The following is a 21,103-nucleotide window of genomic DNA, read 5'->3' as shown; positions in this document are numbered from 1 at the left end:
GTAATTAAATTAGAGGATAAAATGCATTTTTTTTGTCCTTGTGGTTTGAAGTTCAAATTTATTTGGTCTATAAAGTTTCAAAACAGACATTTGCTAAATACTTCTGAATGATCGAAAGTTCTAAATACTTCTAAATGATAGTAAGTTAACTTTTAATTTTGTTATTGAAACTTCCAATATCCAATGGACATAATCTAACCTTAAACACAAATACATTTCATCCAAAATTAAGAATGAATTTTACAAAGAGAATATTTTAGGGAGCATTGCAAAAGTAGCAAAAAAAAAAAAAGAATTGTGACAAACAGAGTCGGACTTCGTGTGTCTAAACATTTTCTAAATATTTATCGTCTTTTGCTGAAAATTTTCATTTTTTTAAAAAAGTTTTGTGGGTCCATGTCTATCCCCTATGGCAATCATGTAAAGACTATCTTACCCCAATTCCAATCATATTCTGCGTTCATCATCGCGCCCGTCGTGATTAAATATCTGACGGTCGAAATTGCACCCCTGGCGTTCCACGAAAAGCTCCTACCCCTGTGGATTATTACCACGTGTCCATCATGATCAATTCCTCGAATGATGACAAGAATCGCTTTTGAACCAACTGCGCTCGTTCGCATCTCATCGCTTTCCTCATATAATTATTTTATTATGGAGCGAAATTCGACGAGCCTTTAAACCATTCAAGGGAAGCAAAGAAGAACACAGAGCACCGCGAGAGCGATACAATTGAAACGCGGCTCCCCTCTCTTTGAATTTTCCGGCCATAAATTCACCGCTAATTGTATTATGACATCATGGTCCCACCGGTTCTCCGCCGGTACCGCCTCATTCGGCGGTCCTTTCCGACTACGGCAACGACCGCGAAGCCTCCCGGAGGTGAGCATTTATAGAAACGATGATTTACGGTCCGGGTGTGGATGTGTAATTCTACGTGCTCCGAAGCACCGGCGGCTGGAGGCGGTGGCGCCGTCCGGAGCTTGGGATCTATCGGATAGCGGAGAGGAGGATAGGGTGAAGCCCTGTTCGTATGCAGTGGGAGATCAGAGGGTGGAGGATTTAGCGGAAGGGAAGAGCGGCGAGATCTTGGAGAATATTAGGGCGGAGAAATTGAGGAGAAGCGATCGGAAGGTGGAGATAGTGGTAGCGGCGGCGTCGACGGTGATTTTCGGTGTAGCCAATCGGGTGTTGTACAAGCTCGCTTTGGTTCCTCTAAAGCACTACCCGTTCTTTCTCGCTCAGCTCGCCACTTTCGGGTACTTACCGTCATTTTCTCTCCATTTTTTCTCCTCTGAATCTTAATCAGTACCTTCAAAATTACATTTCCTATTCCATTAACTTGATTTAAACCTGATTATCGTCAATTTTAGTTAAACATATCTGGTATCTGAATTTAGTCCTTTGATTTGTGATTCTTCTTTGAATTCGGTTGAGTCATTTTCGGCGATCAAGCCAATTAAATCCACTTTCTGTTCTTCATTCCTTATCCTGTTCTTCAGTTTTCCAATTCAATCATTGACTGTAACAATGTGGTGGATAATTTTACAGAGTCAAGTTGCAAAATACGTTTCGAATTTTTTGAATACGACGGTTTACAATTTACATCATTTCGCCACATTTTTCAAATTAAAAGAAAATTGTTCTTTAGCGACTCCGTCGTTTTCTGAAAGATTTGTAATTACATTTTTAATTTAGTGCAAATTTATTCAAAACAGATGAATCTTACACAACTCTGGTTGTAAAAAGGAACTATTCGATTGAAACACAATTTCTGGTAAAATTCTCTAATTAAGGAATTGAAACTATAAAAAGCCGTGGCGGCTTACTGTTTGATAATTTTCGTCTTTCCATTCACGTTGGGTCCTTGAATTTTTGAAAACAAAATAGTAATAATTTGTTGAAGTCATTGATCTAAGAGTTTGTTTTATTTTAGTTATTTTCAATTAATTGTTCGATTATGTATTTTCCAAAAATTGTAAATCTTAAATTTGGTTGATTTTTTTGGGTTCTTTCAAAAATAGAAAAGAAAAACCCCACTAATATCAAAATTCTTTCTACTTTTGACAATTTTACTTTTCATCATAAATTTTGAAAACTTATTAATGTGTGGTTTTTTTCTCTACATTAAAGGATTCTTATCATTATTTAACAGTAAAGATTAGATTTGTTGAAGAAGTGTTAAGGATTAAAATTGAAATATGACTAAAATTGAAACAAATTCAAATATGAATATAAAAAAGGAAGATATTTTAACTTTAGTAAATAATCTTATTCTTTCAATTATCTTGTGCCTTCTCTGACTATTTCAAAACCACTTTTAAAAGTAGAAATTTGGAGGAATATAATCTTACTTTTATGTATCTTTAAATTTGAAGTGGATGGGTTTGAGCACTTTTTAAACATAACTATGATGGGGTTTATTAAAAAGAAAGAAAGAATAGGAATCTAAGAACTAAACAAAAAAATCATCCTGAATTCATCTAGTGGCAAAAGATGTTATAGGATGATGAGTAATCCATTTTCTACAAATTTTTCTTTTAACATCCAAATGTTTTAGGAATGGAGGTGATGGAACATTTGTGATAAAAGAAAAATTGAGACTCAAGAACTGTTGTAGATACTTATTTTAGAAAGGTGGAAAGATTAAGCTAAAAGTGGTTAAGTGTTTTTAGAATAAAGATACGCAAAGCATGACGATATCTTGCACTTTGGTTACAAATTGGGTTTTGGCAGTTGAATAGTTAATGTTGAAACTTAAAACTGACCCCACTTGTCTTGTACTAAAGGGAAAAGAGAATTCAAAGTGGGGTAATAAATAATGTGTTTATTTTCTTTGATCTATCACTATTAAATAATTGAAAGGTTATTCTAACTGATATTTAAGCAATAAACTATATATTATTATATTTATAAATATTTTAGTTCATTTATTATATTTAAAACAATTTAAAATATATAAAAGTTATCTGTAAATGTTTTTATAAGTCTATCTTGATCTATTCTAGTCTATCACAGGTAAATTGTAATATTTTACGATATTTGTAAATATAGTAAAATAATTGTATAGCAAAATTTCAATTTCTATAAATAATAATAATTGATAGACACTAATATGTTTCTATTTGTGATATTGATAGACAATGATAAAAGTTAGTTAGAATCTAAAATTTTAGAGTAACTTGTCAATATTCTAATTTATTTTATTATTTTTTAGAATGCATTTATTTGTAAATATTTTTAAAAATTTTATTGTTTAAAATAACTTCACTTGCAAAGAAAAAGCTTTATGTTTGAATGATATAGGGTTTTTTTTTATATAGAAAAAGTAAAGCTTTTGGCAAGGTTGGATGTATAATGGTGGGTCCAGTTTGAATGTGCATCACACTTTATATGCTCATTATCAATCATTAAAGGTGGAAACGATGTCGTGTTAGTAGTTTGCTTACACGAAAATATCTTTTTCAGTGATGCACTTTTCCATTTTTCTGTCACACCGAGGAGTCTTTGGCGATTTTTGCTTCTTCCAATGTGGTCCTGAGAAAGACAAATTCGCTTTTCATGTCAATTTCAAATCGTTTTGTTGCATAATATAGAAAACCTCCCATCTTGTTGTTGTTACTATTATTATAATATAAAGAAGATCCAAACATGAAAAGAGTTTTTAATTCATTTGCTTTCTAGTCCCACGGCTGCCCTCCAATTTAAATAACTTTAACTTTAATATAGCTCACACCCCACCATTTCCTTCCCTTTTCCCTTCTCCTTTTTCTATCTTTTTTTTCTAATTTAATTAATGAAAAATAAATGGATGAACCAACATATTGCAAAATTTCACTATCTATTATCATGGTCTACTTCTATCTATAGGAAATTTTATTATATTTTTAAATATTTATGGCAGTTTGGACATTTAAAACAGTTGATGAAGATTCAGGAGATTTTTCATTTTCGTTCCATCAGGAATCCACTTTGATCTTCACTGAACTTGTCCATTACACAATATATTTTTCTGATCAAATTAGTACACCAAGTTTTCAGCTTTACTGTTTCATATCATACCTATATTTTACAAACTACAGCAGCTCTGTATGGCCGACTGTGCAAATCGTAATTGTATTGGTTCATATCATACCCACATTTTATAAGTTGAAGAAACTCTCTATAGCCGACTGTTTTTTTTGCTGATTATCATATCACTGCTGCTGCTTCACTGAACTACATATATGCTTTGCATTTAAACTGTTTAATTATCTATGTATTGTTTCATACATTTGGCTCTTTGGTTGGCACTCATTTGTATCTGCAAGCGTCTTGATTGGTTAAATTGATTTCTTACGATTCTGTTCTTTTCCAGGTATGTAATTGTTTACTTTTCTATTTTGTATCTACGGTATCACGCTGGCATTGTTACGGATGAGATGCTTTCCACACCGAAGGCCCCATATATTGTTGCTGGTCTCTTGGAAGCTCTTGGTGCTGCGACAGGGATGGCAGCAGCAGGTAATGCCTTTTATAACAAGTTCCCTCACCTCTACGTTTCTTTTTAATATATATAGGCTTCTATTTTATGTATATATTAAACATTAGCTGTCTATTCATCTACTGTTAAGTTTTTGATTAAAAAGGAGGAGGTCATGACAGATAAAGATTAGTGATTAAATTGCCTTGGTCAACAGTATATCACATTACCATGAACCTTTCGAAGTTGATATTTTTTTGTTATAGTAAATTTACCTATTTAGTTAATTCCTAACATTTTTGCTCAATTTCAGCCTGTATATTACATCTCCTTCGTAATTGTTACAATTTTCAATTTTGTAATTAGATAATTGTATCCTTGTTTAATTAATCTAACTTGTGTTATTTTCCTTGGATTAGCCATTCTTTCTGGAGCATCTATTCCAGTATTGTCTCAGGTACAGCAGAGCAATCATTTCCCCTTTAATAATAAATCACTTCACTCATTTAAAAGACTGCTCGTCCTAAATTAATCCTAAGAATGGAGCGTGTACATTCTTTTGATCGGATTATTAAACAAACAAGAGTTTTTCCTCTATACATAGAGTCTTAAATATATAAGTCGAGTAAATCCAGTTACTACTATTATTACAAATATTTTTGCATAGCCTTCTCTTTGTTAAGCATGCAAGTAATTACAGTTCATTTTGTTTGCAGACTTTCCTTGTGTGGCAAATTCTCTTGTCAACTATTTTCCTTGGGCGGAGGTACAAGACCAGTCAACTTTTCGGATGCTTTTTTGTTACCATTGGTGTAATCATCACTGTTGCGAGGTAATTTTCATTATGGGCCATTAGTACTTGCTCAAAATAACAATATTATCTTAGTTGCTCTGCTCAGAGCTCGAATAAAAAGCATAGCCCGTTGAATATGATATGAAGGAATAAATTTGATATATTTCTGAACTCATTTGATCAGTTAGCACATCGCATGTAGCATCCGTTACTGGAACTATGTTCAATATGATATCTACCAGTGTAGCTTATGAGCAGGATATCTTTAATTGATGTTAAAACCACTTTCATCCGGTTAAGCAGTCTTGGTGTAACCATTGCTTGCACGAATTCCGTTTTAAAGTCATGCTGTCTTAACGATTTTTTTACAGTGGTTCCAACGCTGGGAATTCCTTGAAGGAAGCCGGTATATTTTGGAGCCTTTTGATGATAATCTCATTCTTGTTCCAAGCAGCTGATACAGTTTTGAAGGTAGTTGTTGCCAAAATATCAACTGGTGTCCCAACTTATGGTGCATTTTTTTCCCTCACTCTCTCTCTAATAACAAGCAACAACATCTCTAATATGTAGGAAATCATCTTCTTGGATGCTTCCCGTCAATTGAAGGTATATTGGGCAGTATCTCTTCTTTTCTCTTATTTGATAAGATACAGTTCTCCTTTCTGTTTAAATTTCTTACAGTGTTTTGAAAAGAATATTCTGTGTATGCTGATCATTAATTCTATATAAGAAGGTTTACCCGTAAATCTCTCATTATCCGAAAATCAGGCATAAGGCCATTCTTAAACCAATTTCGTGCACTCAAATTATTGTGAGAGCTTGGTTAAATTGCATCTCTATACTTTTGTTATCATAGGAATTTCAAAATGCATGCTGTTGTGGCCTGAGTTCATTCTACATATGATCCTTAACGCACTGAATTGCTTCTGTACAGGGAAGAACGATCGACTTATTTGTTGTAAATTCCTTTGGATCTGCTTTCCAGGTAGGCAATAGTTAACGCCATCCATTAAATACATCTGTTCTTGATCCCATTTTTCCATTTGTCTACTGTAAATTAAAAGATTAAGAATTTATTTATTTCATGTTAAGTGCAGGCAGTTTTCATACTCGCTCTCCTACCGTTCTTGTCTAAATTATGGGGCATTCCATTTACTCAACTGCCAAGCTATCTTAGAGATGGCGCGGCCTGTTTCCTAAATTATGGTTCTTTAAGCGGTAAGTATGTCTTCTTCTTTTATTTGTTTTGATTATACATATAGTACTCCTCTTTTATTTCCCGAATGCATGTCCATTTAAATAGTTTTTTAGGATATTTGCTCGCTTGAAATTTCAAATGCTGTCATACATTTATCATTTTGAATGTGGTTTGTTCATTCTAACCACTAAAAGGATATTCTGATCGCAGGATGTGATGGCGCACCATTGCTACCTCTTCTTTTTATTCTTGTAAATATAGGGTTTAACATTTCATTGTTGCATCTTCTCAAGATCTCATCTGCCGTGGTTTCTTCTCTTGCATCCACATTCTCAGGTATTTTCTCGCTTCTGTTCTTATAAGAAATCGAAAATAATTTCTTCTTTGATAAATGAAGGATCCTAACTCCCTGACGAACATTTCTTGTCTAGTAAGATTTTAATTCAGCTATAAGGGAAAGTTGGAAAGTCCATCTAAAATTGACATGTTCATGTCCTTCCACGTAAAGGTGGGAAGACATTATCAAAGTCTTTATGCTGAATTAGGCCTTCAATCAGCTCCCTTAACCATGTCCAATATTTTAACCAATCTTCTAACTCTTAGAAAGCTACCACCGTTTTCCTTACACTTTTTCTCATTTACACATTACTTGGATATCCTTTAAAGAAAGTCTGGACACTTTTATATCTTTGATAACATTTTCATTTTCACGAAAACAGTGCCAATATCAGTCTATATGTTCACCTTGCCACTCCCATACATCGGTGTCGCATCCGCTCTTCCATCAGGGTTCGTAGCTGGAGCTGTAATTCTCGTTTTGGGCTTGCTTATCTATGCATGGACACCATCAGGATCATCAGATACTAACAATGCCACCCCTCACGTCCCAACCACTTAAAATCAAAATATAGAATATCAACTTATGCATCACTGCCGTGAAGATGTGCAGTGGAGCTGGTCGGTGAGTTAGAACGAACATCGCGTTCTTCTTGTTCTCCCTTCTTACATTCATCCAATAAAAGGTCTAGTCCATTGCTCGAGTGGCAGCATTTGGGTGCATGTTTCCATAATAATGAAGTAGAAGAGGGTCATTTGTAAGTTAATTAGGATCGTAGAACAGAAATATATATTGTGATGTGATAGTCTGTACAATTAGTGAGTTCTTGTGATTTATGAAGAGCAAGAAATTTAATTTCAAGGTTTGATAGATTAAAAAGAACTGCTGGGGAAGCTATAGATATGTATATTGTACCATTATATTTGTAGGCACCACAATCCTCTTGAAGTTTTTGTATAATAAGTCATTTTGTAACATTAAATCAATATTGTGTACGTGATTTTCTTCTTGCTGATATTTTGCTGGCTTTACAATAAGAATAACACTTTAGCATGGCCTTCATTTGTGATAACTATTTCTTATTTTTTGTTCGATGTAACATGCTTGAATAAGTATTTTCAAATGAAAAAAGTGTTCTCATACAAATGAAAAGTCATCCAATATTAAAGAGCTTTTAATACGGCTTTTTGTATGTACAAGTCTTTTTGTATATCAACTAAGTTATACTTAATATATTTGACATATGTGCACTTTTTAAATAGTAAATAATATGGGCACTTTTTAAATAGTAAATAATACGGGCACTTTTTAAAAATTTTATAAATAGTAAATAATAGTAAAAGTCATCCAATATATTTATATAATATTTATAGCTAACCATCATGATTGTCTTCTACTATGGAAAACAGTCCTAATATCCAACTAAGAGATCATGAATTCAATACATGGTCGTCATCTAATTTTCTAGAAGTTCTTTTAACACTAAAATGTTGTAGAGTCCGACAGATTGTTTCATAATATCTATAGTTGATATAAATCATGTCAAATCACGTAGACTTATTATTGTATATGTGACATTTAATAAATAAGTGAGTATCACTACAACCACCTTCAAGTGTAGATAAATCGTTCAATAGCATCCAAAGAAATATGTCAACCTCGATCCCGTTCATTCAAGATTAAAGCTTACTACTTCTAATCTGCTACTATGAAACATTAATTTAAGCTTAGTTACACAAAAAAGAAAAAAATTGACCACATGTTTCTTGATTGCTAACATATTTTAGCTCTAACTTACTTTGTGGATAGATTCTTTTAAAAAAAATAAGATGAGAGATTCAAATTTAGGACTTTTCTGAAGGAACCAAAGACGCAAGAACACTAGAAGAATAATAAAACATTAGTTTATATAACGATTGGAAAATTATATGTACATATGCAAATAATATATCAGGCCTCGAATAACTAAAGCATTTCTTTATATAACTCAACTTTATCTACAAGCATAATGATATATAGAAAGAGACCTTATCAGTAGATGATATGCCGTCGTATGATAAAGGGGCATTGATCCTCTGTTTCTTGCAAACTAATTATGGTCCACATCTTCATCTCCAACTGCAATTCTTGAAACCATTTACGAGCAATACTCCACACACTAATGTACATGGCGTAACATGCCGTTTCGAATCAATGAATTGCTTGAGTATCCTAACGTTCCACTCGTGGACCGTTTGTTACTGAAGCGTTGAATTGGTATGTAGACCTTTAAATTTAGAGTCCTGGGTCAAGAGATCAAGTAGTATTGTCAAGAACAAGGTCAGCAGGGTCCCCGATCCATGGACGTCCTTCCCTCCACCTAAACCTAACTCTTACTTTTCCATTTGCATCAACGCCTACTACTTGCCCTTTACTAGCATGTGTTTCCATTCCCCATCCCCATCTAGGGATTTTTAATCCTTCTCGAAATCTCACTGTGTCCCCGACTCTAAAGGGTCTCACCTTCTCCATCTCTGAGTCCTTGCACATCCACAGCTGCTCCATAAAGCAGAAGGCAACCCAAAGCTCCCCATCTTCCATCTTGTGGATCACACCGACACTTTGACGAGTAACGTCACCCCAATGGTAAGCAGGCATTACAATAGATGGCTTGATCTTCACCCAGTCTCCGATGTTGAGTTGCTCTTCCTCTACCATAACAACTTCTGATGGATCAAGTATCCATAGCTTCTGAGGTGATGAAGAAGATACTTTAATTTTTCCATCCGCATCGATTGCTGTTATAGAAACAATGCTGGCGTGAGAGTGGCCTGACCAGCCGAACCGTGGATTTGGTATGGAAGGTTTCACCTTCACATGCTGTCCTATATAAAATCTTTCGGTCTTTTCAAGTTTTGAAGTATGTCCCACCCACAACTCCGGTTCTCTACAGAATCCTACCAGAACAGAACCGTCCCATTCATTTTCTTGATAACTTAATCCTTGTACGACACCAATACTCCCAGCTGGCAATGATTTTCGTCCATCGGTATAATCTTCTTTTAATTTCACCCATTCTCCTACAGCATACATTTGTTCTACCTCAAAATCTGCAGGATCTCCTCGCCACCATCCGGACAAGCCAAACAGTGAAACTCTTATTTCTCCATTAGCATTTACAGCAGTCACAACACCCCTTGAATTGGGATTAGCACCTCTCCATCCCCATCTCGGTATAATCAATCCAGCACGGAAATGCACATACTGGCCGATTTTTATCGGAGGAATTTTTTCGACTTCAGTGCAGTGTACAGGAAATTTCCCCTCACGAAAACAACTCGCCAAGTCTACATAAGAGTAATCTTGTATACTATAAACTACAGCTATATTTTCCTTCCCAGTATTGTTGGATTCATAATTTGATCTTGCTCCCAAACACTGCTTTATTCTGACCCAATCACCCACTGCCAATCCTGATAGCTTTTCGGCATCGCCCGGAGCAACTCTCCACAATTTTTTTCTTCCAGATACTCTCACCTAAAAATAAAAAATAATAAAAGTAACTTTTAACAACATTTTAATGTTCAATATCACTATCTCGAAAAATGCACAACTCCAGGAGAAAAAATGAAGTAGGAGAACTAACGTTTAGAGTTCCATCCATATCAATTCTTTCAAGTTTTCCTGAAGAGGCTGGGGTTTCATCTGACCATCCAAGTAACGGCTGAGTAACAGACGGCAGGATGTGAACCTCTTGTCCCACTTCAAAAGGTGGCACTTTTTCAATGTCTGTAACAGAGCAAGGAAAAGTTTTACTTCTGAAGCAAAATGCTACATCTACGTCTCCATCCTCTTCTAAGGAAAAAATTATTCCAATGCTGCTTCGAGGTACATCATCCCACCCATATTTTGGAGAGGGTACAGATGTTTTCACCCTAACCCAGTCACCGACCTGTTTGGGCAGAAGCAAAAAGAAAATCAAGCGACGCACATGCTTGACAAAAGTGTAAGTATTTATATGATGACTTTAACAAAAAGAAAATACCTTAAATTTGTCCACCTTCTCCATGTCAGATGGATCTACTTTCCATGGTCCATGCCGATTTGGTAAATCAATTATTAAGAGACCATTACTCTCAATATCACAAACTTTTCCAACACTATTATGTGTCTCACCATCCCAAGGGTATCTAGGTTCAGATATAGAGCGTTTAACACATACTTGGTCTCCAATCTACAGGGAAATAAGCATATCAAGTTCGCTAAGGATAAAAGAGATGAGGCTCAGTTTAAATTTAAACCATACAAAATAGGGAGAATGAAGCACTTGCCTTGAAGGGGACAACAGGTTCAATCTCCTCGGGCTCACAAAGCCAAGGGCTTTGCACGTAGCAAAACTCTATCAACAAACTACTGTCTGGCCTGATACCATACACAACACCAATACTCCCTGGAGTTACATCTCCAAAGCCATGTTTTGCAGCGGGCAAAGTATATCGTACACGAATCCAATCACCAACTTTGAATTCTTGAAGTCTTTGAAAATCTGCAGGGTCAGCTTGAAATCCTCTAGATGCACCAGTAAACCCAATCCGTATAATTCCTTCTTCATCATCAATACACAAGACAGTTCCAATGCTGTCACGTGATTGTTCAAACAACTTAAACCTGATACCAATTATGTAAATGATGAAACCTTTTTTGGGGGGAAGCAATGTTTCATTGATAAGAAAACATATGCATAGCACAAGGCAGGTCACAAAATGGAGAAGTTGTAGCATATTTATATAGTTTATGTGCCACTAGATGAAATGCTACATTATCTGTTTAGCAGTTGAAGAAGGTATCCTGGCAATGCAATGCAGTGCCCTAGTACAGTAGCACATTAACATCGTTACCAACACTACTTTCAAAAGAGGAATAGAAAGGGAAAAAAACCGTGCATCAACTTGAACATTTTACCAATAAGTGAAAACCTACAAAACATCTAACCTTGGCTCTCTCACGTCAGGTTTAAGTTGCACAAGCTGTCCCCGATCCATAGGAATGACTTTGATAATCTCATCTGCCAAGACATGTGCGACACCAGAGCAAAATGATACAGAAAGACCATCACTACTTTGGGAACCCTGCACAAATCCAACACTCCTGGGCCCTGCACCTTGCCAACCATATGCAGGATTTGTCACACATCTTTTGAATTTCACCCAATCACCCACTTGAAATCTAGAAGGGGGGAAATCCAAAGTTCATGTCGGTCAGTGAACTCAATGATTGCAGAAATTCTGCAATGTAAAGATCAGTATAGTGAAACTTCACTCACATCGTTGGGGACAAATGAATACCCTTCTCTTCTAGCGCATCCATAAGCTCTTCAAAAATCCATTCTCGGGGCAGCGCTTCCAACAGGTCACAAAATGTCTTACCACTATTGTGTAGTCATTAAGAGGGTGGGGTCATTGATAAATTAAATTAAATTAATACAACCTAACGTGAGTTATCCCAAGTACATCAATTGTATGATGTATTAGTGAAGAAAAATAAAATGAAGATGAAGATACTTATTAGAAGAAAAACTTAGCGGCTCTTAAAAAAATTCTTTGAAAGTAATATATTAAATAATTGTATAAACACAACACTTGCCTGTGGTTTCTTACGCCAATAGCAGCACCCGGATATTTTAATATCAATAAAATGCAATCAAGGCATTCACGTATGTACTTTGCTGCATCTGCTGCTAAATGGAAGGCATTGTCACCATCATCATCCTGATTACAATGACCCAAAAAGTTTAATAGGGTAGCTGTCCACCAAAAAATTTAAAGATGAAAATACACAAAACTTAGACATATTTATATTAAAGGCGTTATCCCCAAGTTATCTTCAACCATCCTCCCTATGAAGGAATGTCATCAAATCTATGGCCCACAAATTTAACTATCTCCCGTAGTGCTTCATCCTACGTATCAGAGTCTCACAACCTCATTATTGCACCTGAGTATGGATTCCACCTCTCAAAAAGATTCGATGTGATGGCTTCATTCACTTTTTCCTTCAATCCACCACAAATATCATGTGAATTAAGATGAGATATGATCCTGTGATTACCAAAATTTTCTTTTTCTTACTTCATTAAATTACTCGTTAATCAACTCATCAATCTTCTCTTATTCCTTTTTCCTCACCCTGTACCAAACTTTTACTCCCTTTCCACTATCTTCTCTTCTTCTGTTCTAAGTAAACCCACGTTAGTAATCGTACCTTTCCCACTCTGCTCAATTTTGATGGAACCTATTGTCATTGAGAATAATTTTTACCCTACTCATTTTTGTCAGTGCAAACAATGGAAGTTTCTACCAATTATTGGTCATCAGAATATTTTCACATGCTGGATTCTGCACATAATGAGTTGCATTTCATCCCTCAGATTCTTGTATATTCTTTAAATCCATTTTAGCATTTTTCATTCAACAAGGGTAGATACATCAAACAGCTAACCTTTTTCCTAGCATGTAATTTTTGTTTTCAAAGTCACTTTTGATATCCACACTGAACTCTTAATACTGCATGTTTTCCTTGTTTTCATCCCTTTCTGCCTCGTTCAAAATCAGTTTCCACTTTCAGGATCATTTGAAAGGTTACTGTTTCTCTACTGTATTATCTATTAGCTACTAAGCATTTCTACAGTTCTCCTAGTACAACACAGCCGTTTGAAACATTGTTTCAAGTTTTATTCAATTACATTAAATGCCATTTAGTAACGCACAAAGAAGGCCAACCTGTAAATTACAGTTTGCTCCAGCAGACAAGAGTAACTGAACACATGGTTTTGCACCTCTTGCCAGTGCCAAATGAAGAGGTATTGTATTGTGTAAGTTTGTGATGTTTACATCCACTCCAGCATTGAGAATAATCTAAAACAAAGAACGGGTAGCCTTAGAAACTTTAAGACACAGTTTTGCCAGTCTCCAGCAAGCTGCAACCATGAAATAAATTCAGGCATGTAAAAGATAAAATTGTAATATCACCTTCACCAACTCAACATCGTTAGCCATGGCAGCTGTATGCAGAACTGTTCGGCATTGTTGGGGATCTTGGGCTGCTGGGTCAGCTTTAGCCTTGAGCAGAACTCTAACAAGTTCTCTTCCCTCTACAGTGGATAATAAACAAGGAAGTCAGATAGCAACAAAAGTAGATAAAACAATTGATTTGATACTAAATGTGCACGTTAGTCATCTATCCAAAACCAAACCAAACATTCATTTGCCTACTCCAATTCCCTTCATGTGTACTCAAGTGTCAAAAGCATCGTCAGTTTTCAAAACTTTTCATGAGTATCATCCTCCGTGAAACCATTCAGAATAGAAGAGATTTCAAGATCAAACATCGGAATTGTCAGATAATGGAGTTATTTATGAGTTATTATAGAAAAAAGAAAGAAATGTTTTTAAACAAGGATAAGAATAGATGTCATATAAATAGGTTGAAATCTGAAGACGTGTCTTTATAATGTTTCTTTTCGTAAACTAATAATTGCATTGTCCATATCACCACCAACCTTAAAATGGTGCATGAATTTTATGTTTCTCATGAAAAATATGATCATCAAGGAAATCCAAGGGTGTATATAGCGGTTTTAGTAGATATAGTTTCCATGGTATTTTTATTTCTAGGTGGGATGAAACATAGGCGTCAGAACAGCCTCTAATGTTATGCCTCCTACATTGCAGAAATCATATAAAGAAAAGGCTGAAAGAGAGTGTGGTTAGAGAAATTCCTGGTGAACAGTTTACCTATCTCACGGTCTTTCTTAAGAGCAGCTGCCATGCATAAAGCGGTTCCTGTGGAACTTGGTATATCAATAGCTTCAGAAATCTCCTCAGGTGATGCAAGTTCAACCCACCTCTTAACAACATCTACGTTTAAGGATGTGATGCACATATGCAGAGGTCTGTTGATCAAAAAAATAGAAAATGTTTGGTAAGCAACACACTTATTATTAGCATGGACCGACAAAACTACAGCTTATGGGACAAGACCACTTCATATTAAGAACGTATCCCAAGAAAAGTTCGATAGTACAAGAAAGAGTGTCAGAGTTAGAATCTTTGCATTGCTCATTAAATTATTTTTAGAGGAGGTGGGTAAGAAAGTACCATCTAAATAATAAATATTTCATGAGATGCATCCTTATAAAAAGAGGAGTAATACTGAAATGTTTAAAGCAAAAATCACACATGTCAACTAATCTCAAGGCAGTGGTAATTCCAGTAGGCCACCAACCTGACCAGAATAGCCCAATTGGTTAACACATATGCCATGACTAAAAGGTCAAAGACGCAAATCCCCCCATCCCGACCCACATATCTTTGAATTCAGAGGAGAAAAGCAAAGGAATTATAAATATTTCACAACAGAAACAGTTTCAATCTTACGTTAAATTTTTTGAATTGAGAAACCCCATTGATTTGCAACCCCCATGCTCCATAATTACAATTGCACACGGAGTAAATTTCTTTGCAATAGCCACATGCAGTACAGATTCACCATTATCATCAACCGCATTGGGATCTGCCCCTGCCTGAAGTAGTTCCTGTAATCAACACAATACCCTGACTGTCTGACAGTATATATCAAAAAAGAAAACAAACAATACTTGCCTAAATGGTAGATTTGTAACAACTTACACGCATACAATCAGGTTGTCCATAATATGCACAAACATGAGCAACGGACCGACCAAAGCCTTCCATCAACCTAAACATACCATTAGCAGATTTCCTGATAAGAGCACGCACACATTCAGCAGATCCAACAGCTAATGCAAACACTATTGGTGGATTCCCGTTTTCATCAGGGGAATCTATATCTGCGTCACTGTAGTCCAAGATTGCATCAACCAGTTCTGGAGAACCCCTTCTACATGCCAAGTGCAAAGCAGTTTGCCCTTCCGAATTATGAGCTTCCAGCAGAGAGATGACAGAGCTGCTATTGTTCCCTGATGCAGACTTGGAAAGAAGATCTCTGCAGATGTGGGTTAAATGAGTCCAAGATCTTAACAGCCAAAAGTATTCCTAAAACATTTAATAGAATGGGAGAACCAACATGACAAAAGAGCCTAACCTGACACCGTTAACATCTCCTTCAGATACAAGTTGATGAAGATGGTTGCTTTTAACCTGAAGGATGTCCAAGACAGAGGTAGGGGATTGTTCCAACCTATCAATACGAGGAGAACTTGCCACCTCACTGTATTCCGAAAAAGCAAATGAATTAAAATGTACGTCTCTTTTTCTGTTAGATAAGTAACTGCTTCATTAAAAGCATGATAATAAAACATAAAAAGGTGAGGACTAGGAAATCCTTAGTACTAGCTAAGCAAGCTACAAAATAGTTTCCAATCAGCCTAAATCAAAACTATCTCTAACTCTAAGCTGTAGTTAAACCAAATATATATTTAAGCTTACACAAAGTAACAGCTACAAAAACTATCTTATAACACCAAAGAGAGAAGGATGTCTTGTCTCCACATCCCAAAAAACTTTTTTAGAGAGTGGCTAACCTTGTGAAATTGACACAGAACAGGAAATCTGAAGATAAATGCAGTAAAAGCCTTCATATGAAATATTAGGATTAAAAATCCACCTGAGTATTTAATGTGAAGATGAAAAACTGTTAGAATGTAGCTAACCTTGTGAAGTTTCATAGTCTTCATAGTGCTCTAATACTAATTCTTTTTCTAATCACTCTATTATTGAGATGAACGCTAAGTTGGTTTTTTTTTCCGATGAGGCTCCAGTATAATTTCCTTCTAGATAAAAGGTACAGACGTTGGGAATGATTCAACACAAGAAGGGGTAAAGGATTATAAATAGAACTTTCAGCTAGTCAAAAACAATAGGAAGGGTAACAAAATTTAATGTTATTACATGACCAAATAATTCTGTATTGCCAAAGAAGAAAAGAAAGAAGTGCTGTGACAAATTCAGGAAACTCACGCAGTAGGTCGAGTAGGGGGCCGGTGAATCCCCTGTAGATGTCTAAGAAATACGGCAAGCATTGCATGGAAAGTCGGTCTTTTCAGTGGCTTGTATTGTAGGCACTCACCAATCATCTTCCATAATTCTCTAGGAATCCCAACGCCTACAATACTAGCATACTGTGGAGGTAGCTTACCTTCTTTGACGACAGAACGATAAATTTCTTCTGTGCTCAACCCAGCCCACCTGAAGAACCAATCTTCCATTAGCAAAGAGTACAAATAGCGATAAAATATGGAAGTAAAAACTAAAAAGCAACATACGGAGTGGAACCAGTGCACATTTCAACAAGGGCACAGCCAAAGCTCCACACATCAGATTGAGTGGATATGCCAATTCCGTCATCCCTGAACAAATGCAATGGTCTCTTCAAAGGCTCCCATGCCTCCGGAGATCTATAATGTGGACTCAGAAACAGGCATTCCAAACACCAATGCTGTCTTGATGACTCATGTTCTGGTGGAAAAATGCCCGCTCTATGACAAGGTTTTTTCAAAATCAATGGAAGCCCATAATCGGAAACCACAGCATGTCCATTTGCATCCAAGAGAAAATTGGATGGTTTCAAATTCATACACAAAACATCAGCTGCATGAAGTTCAACTACTGCACGTGCAATATCTGCTCCAAATCTGAATTCATAAATACATATTACAAGCATGCACAGCAAAGAGTCTCTAGAATAATTACACATACAAAAGTTGATATCAGAATATCAGATATTGTGGTGAAGTGACTATTAGTCCAATTGGATTCCGTTCTTTATTTTAATTTCAGAAGAAGGAAGAAACTAAAACTCCTTAAACCAACAATAGTATCAATGTAAAGCACCAAAGAGGGTGCAGAATATTGCTATGTATTTAAAACCACTACCTTCTCATTTTAACTGTGGATCTCAGTGAGAAAATGGCTTTGGAGATTTAATTGTGAAGAATTTATGCTCTGAAAGCAAGTTATTGTGGCTAAATTAGTGTCCCTTGAGGCGATTGGTGCTTTAATCTTACAAACCAATGGCACTCTAAACGCTGCTGAAAATACATCAACAAAATGCAAGACCTTATGATCCCTATAGTGACTTGGAAAACATTATATTCTTCAAAGACATATGGTGGGGGAATAAACCTTTCCCTTTCAAATTCTCTAGAATTTATATGATCTCCAAAAGCAAAGATCCTCATAACAGTGAAATTTTAAATCTAACCTCCCCTTTGGGGGTGTACAATACAAAATAAGCCTCGCGGATTGGGAAACTTTGACTTGATATCCCATAAGACAAGGGTCTACCCTGGCAATGATACTAGGAACTTTAATTACAAATCAACAGTGAAAGAGCTTTAGAGTGACCTAAATTTAATCTCCTTGACAGGGATCATTTCAACTGAATTGGCAAGGAATTTTGACCCGAACTTTTTTTAGAAGTTTTCATTTGGGAACTTCTTACACTAACTACCAACAGCAGTAATAAGGTTCGAGGAAGGAATTATAAAAGCTGTCCATTTCTAAGTTTCCTGCTCAGAAAAGTTGTCCTTTTCTCAACTGATGAATCATGTGCAAAGACAACAGTGGAACCAAATAGTTGAGGACATTTTCTTATCACCGCCTTATAGCCTCCTGATTTGGAAATACTTCTTGGGAGTTCCCAGCAAAAACAGTAGTCTGCTTCCTTGTAAGACTAAAGCTAAAATATTGTGGCTAATTTCATCCTAGTGTTTTTAAGGACCTTGTGGCTAGAAAAAAAAAAAAAAAACAAAGTCTTCTTCAGAAAAAAAGAGAGACTCTTCTCTACTTTGGGGGATTGTGCATTGATTACATAGCTATGTCTTGGTCCATGTTGTCCAAACCTTCTTATAACAATGACCTACTTCTCTACGAACTGATTGGAAATTTTTTCTTGCCTAACTTCCTTAGCATGGCTTGAAACTTTTTTCCTTCTTGTATTTCATTTGATCAGCGAAGTTGTTTCTTATTAAAAAAAAGTAATAATTACAATTGAAACAGAGGAAGGCAATAACAATTTTTCTAACTAATGGGACGTGTCAAGGTAGCCTATCCTTCAAGATAAATAAGTTTGCGGAAAAACAAAAATCCAGAAAGAAAATGATAGTTTTCAAAATGCGTTTTGATGGCGATCTGGCAAGTGATTAAGTCTGAGCAGCTCTGTAAACAGAACGCTGCAGATTTGTGCTTCTAAGGAATACAGAAACTTCCTCATCCTTCTTAATGCAGAACAACGAGATGAGCATCAAATTCTGGAGTTCGGATAGATAACAGTTGCTGCAGAACAATACTTTTGGTGAATCTGGACATTAAACCCAAGCTTTACCGAAGCTAAAATAAATTATAAAGTAGAGTTCATCAAGTAAAAATGTACAATAAAATGAAAGCAAGCTCAAGACGGGGAGAAGGGTCACCTGAGAATCTGCTCGAGGGTGAGACGGCCGCCACTCCGCTGCATCTCCGACTGAACCGACCCAGGGAACCAGTCCATAACAATGCAAAGATAATCCTCCACTTTCATCACTCCAAGAAACGAGCATACATTCCTACACCAAATCGACGCACGCCTCAGCTTCTCAAGCTGCTTCTCCACCCAATCCAAATCCCCAACATTCCCCATCTTCACCCGCCTCACCACCACTCTATGCCGACACCCACCAACTCTAGACCTCAACCAAGCAAACCAAAGCTCCATCTCCTCCCTTTTCCCTCCATCGATCTTCCTCACCAACTTCAATTCATGGTCCCCAAACCCCTCTCCACAACCATGACAACCAGAACTCCTCCGTCCCCGGTCAGACTCATCAGCCCCATCCTCATCAGCTCCAGCATCGTCGTCATCGCTATCGGTAACCTCAGCAGAGTGAGAAACGGAGGCAGGGGAGATCATGGGTAGTATAGCAAAATTCTTTGGAAGAGAAAGCACGGAATTGCCGATGGTGGAAACATGGCGGCATTTGGGACATGTAAGAGAAGGTTTAGGAGAAGTTGGAGCAATGATTTGAGAAAGACAGTGTTTGCAGAAAGTATGGCCGCATTGGAGCAGAAGAGGGGATCGAGAATCTTCATCGAAGTGAATTCTGCAGATTGAACAGCTAGGGATTCCGACTTGCTTCCATTTCTTCGGCATGCTGGTGGTGATGATGATGATGATTATGCTATGGGGTTTTTGGTTTCTGGTGAGAGAAATGAAATGAGAATCTAAAAGGAAAGTTTTTTTTGAAGAGAAGGGCGGAGGAAAATGAGACGAAAAGCCGTAGTAGAAGATGGACTATGACATTATATATACATTATTAGTATTATTATTACAATTACTAATTTACTATTATTATTACAAATTTCTAATTCCAAATTCTCAATACAAACTCAATATCATTTATAAAAATATATCAATTATTATCACTATCTATAATCGATCGAATTTGAAAATTACCTTGTTATATTTTAAAATAATAGCTTTGTTATATATTTTAAGTTTTGTTTTTTCTTTTATTCATTTATTTAGCCTTAGGCTTTCTACGTTTCAAACTGACCGTTTGACTTTGGCCTACACAAAGGGATACGTGTATGCCACGTAATCATGACTCTTTAACAAATTATGGTTTTTCTAATTTATCTAATTTCTATGGGTTACTTTACTTCGTATTGGATTTCCACGTAGGCTCCGTATTTTTAGAGATATTTTTACAAGTCTTTGAATACAATAAGTTACGTGCCAACATGTGATTGATTTACATATTGGTTGAGAAAATTTTAGGAAATGGTAAAAAAATTATTCAAAATAGCAAATTTGATAAAATATTTACGAGCTATAATAAAAAAATTTAGATATTGATAGTCACTTATATGTTTCTATCCGTGGTTATTATTGATAAAATTTAAAATTATAAACTTGTAAATATTTTAGTTTATTTTTCTATTTTTAAAAATGTATAAAAAAAATATATCTAATTTTTAGAATCTATTTAAAATAAACATTGGTATATTTTTATCAATATTTATTGGTGACAATAATAGACAGTGGTTTAAGTTTATCAATATCTATTGTTAAAAAGTTTGGAAATTTGGATGTCTTTTGTAAATATTTATTGTTTTTTAACTACTTTAAATGATATAATTATTAAAATTATTTACAGATATAGGAAAATGTCACTACTTTTCATGATAAATTTTGATAGACTATTGTTACAAATCACCAGTGGTTACTAATAATAGTCTATTATTAATGGACGGTGACATCTTGCTATGGTTATAAGTGTGTTGATATATTTGAAAAAACAAACAACTGAACTAAACT

General features: G+C 35.7%; 2 protein-coding genes across 2 annotated transcripts; one reads left to right on the top strand and one right to left on the bottom strand.

Annotated features, from left to right (window-relative positions):
* Positions 1-652: 652 nt before the first annotated feature.
* On the top strand, positions 653-7,835 carry LOC101205897 (protein CLT1, chloroplastic). The gene is made up of 10 exons (XM_004140146.3): positions 653-1,259; positions 4,358-4,503; positions 4,882-4,919; positions 5,179-5,294; positions 5,627-5,726; positions 5,826-5,861; positions 6,190-6,240; positions 6,353-6,473; positions 6,664-6,789; positions 7,173-7,835. The coding sequence occupies exons 1-10, from the start codon at positions 793-795 to the stop codon at positions 7,349-7,351; spliced, it is 1,380 nt and encodes a 459-aa protein (XP_004140194.1). The 5' UTR covers positions 653-792; the 3' UTR covers positions 7,352-7,835.
* An 837-nt stretch (positions 7,836-8,672) lies between these two features.
* On the bottom strand, positions 8,673-20,069 carry LOC101206996 (E3 ubiquitin-protein ligase KEG). Its single transcript, XM_004140231.3, has 16 exons — positions 19,221-20,069; positions 17,073-17,441; positions 16,768-16,995; positions 15,893-16,018; positions 15,457-15,793; positions 15,205-15,362; positions 14,563-14,720; positions 13,798-13,919; positions 13,549-13,683; positions 12,413-12,537; positions 12,093-12,197; positions 11,762-11,995; positions 11,101-11,437; positions 10,815-11,003; positions 10,416-10,721; positions 8,673-10,306 (listed from the first exon to the last, which is right to left on the bottom strand). Exons 1-16 carry the CDS (start codon positions 19,934-19,936, stop codon positions 9,086-9,088), a joined length of 4,866 nt encoding a protein of 1,621 aa, XP_004140279.1. The 5' UTR covers positions 19,937-20,069; the 3' UTR covers positions 8,673-9,085.
* Positions 20,070-21,103: the final 1,034 nt, after the last annotated feature.

The sequence above is a fragment of the Cucumis sativus genome, chromosome 6 (assembly GCF_000004075.3).
Source record: "Cucumis sativus cultivar 9930 chromosome 6, Cucumber_9930_V3, whole genome shotgun sequence".
Taxonomy (NCBI): Eukaryota; Viridiplantae; Streptophyta; class Magnoliopsida; order Cucurbitales; family Cucurbitaceae; genus Cucumis; species Cucumis sativus.
The sequence above is the reverse complement of the archived record's forward strand: the minus strand, read 5'-3'. Positions and strand labels throughout refer to the sequence as shown.

Excerpts from the sequence above, each read along its gene's own strand:
- LOC101205897 (XM_004140146.3), top strand. The coding sequence starts at position 793 with ATGACATCATGGTCCCACCGGTTCTCCGCCGGTACCGCCTCATTCGGC. Across the intron at positions 5,727-5,825 it reads CAGCTGATACAGTTTTGAAG|GAAATCATCTTCTTGGATGC; the intron begins GTAGTTGTTGCC and ends TCTAATATGTAG. Across the intron at positions 6,241-6,352 it reads CCTTTGGATCTGCTTTCCAG|GCAGTTTTCATACTCGCTCT; the intron begins GTAGGCAATAGT and ends TGTTAAGTGCAG.
- LOC101206996 (XM_004140231.3), bottom strand. The coding sequence starts at position 19,936 with ATGCCGAAGAAATGGAAGCAAGTCGGAATCCCTAGCTGTTCAATCTGC. Across the intron at positions 13,920-14,562 it reads TAAGAAAGACCGTGAGATAG|AGGGAAGAGAACTTGTTAGA; the intron begins GTAAACTGTTCA and ends TATCCACTGTAG. Across the intron at positions 11,996-12,092 it reads ATTCATTTGTCCCCAACGAT|ATTTCAAGTGGGTGATTGGG; the intron begins GTGAGTGAAGTT and ends CCCCCCTTCTAG.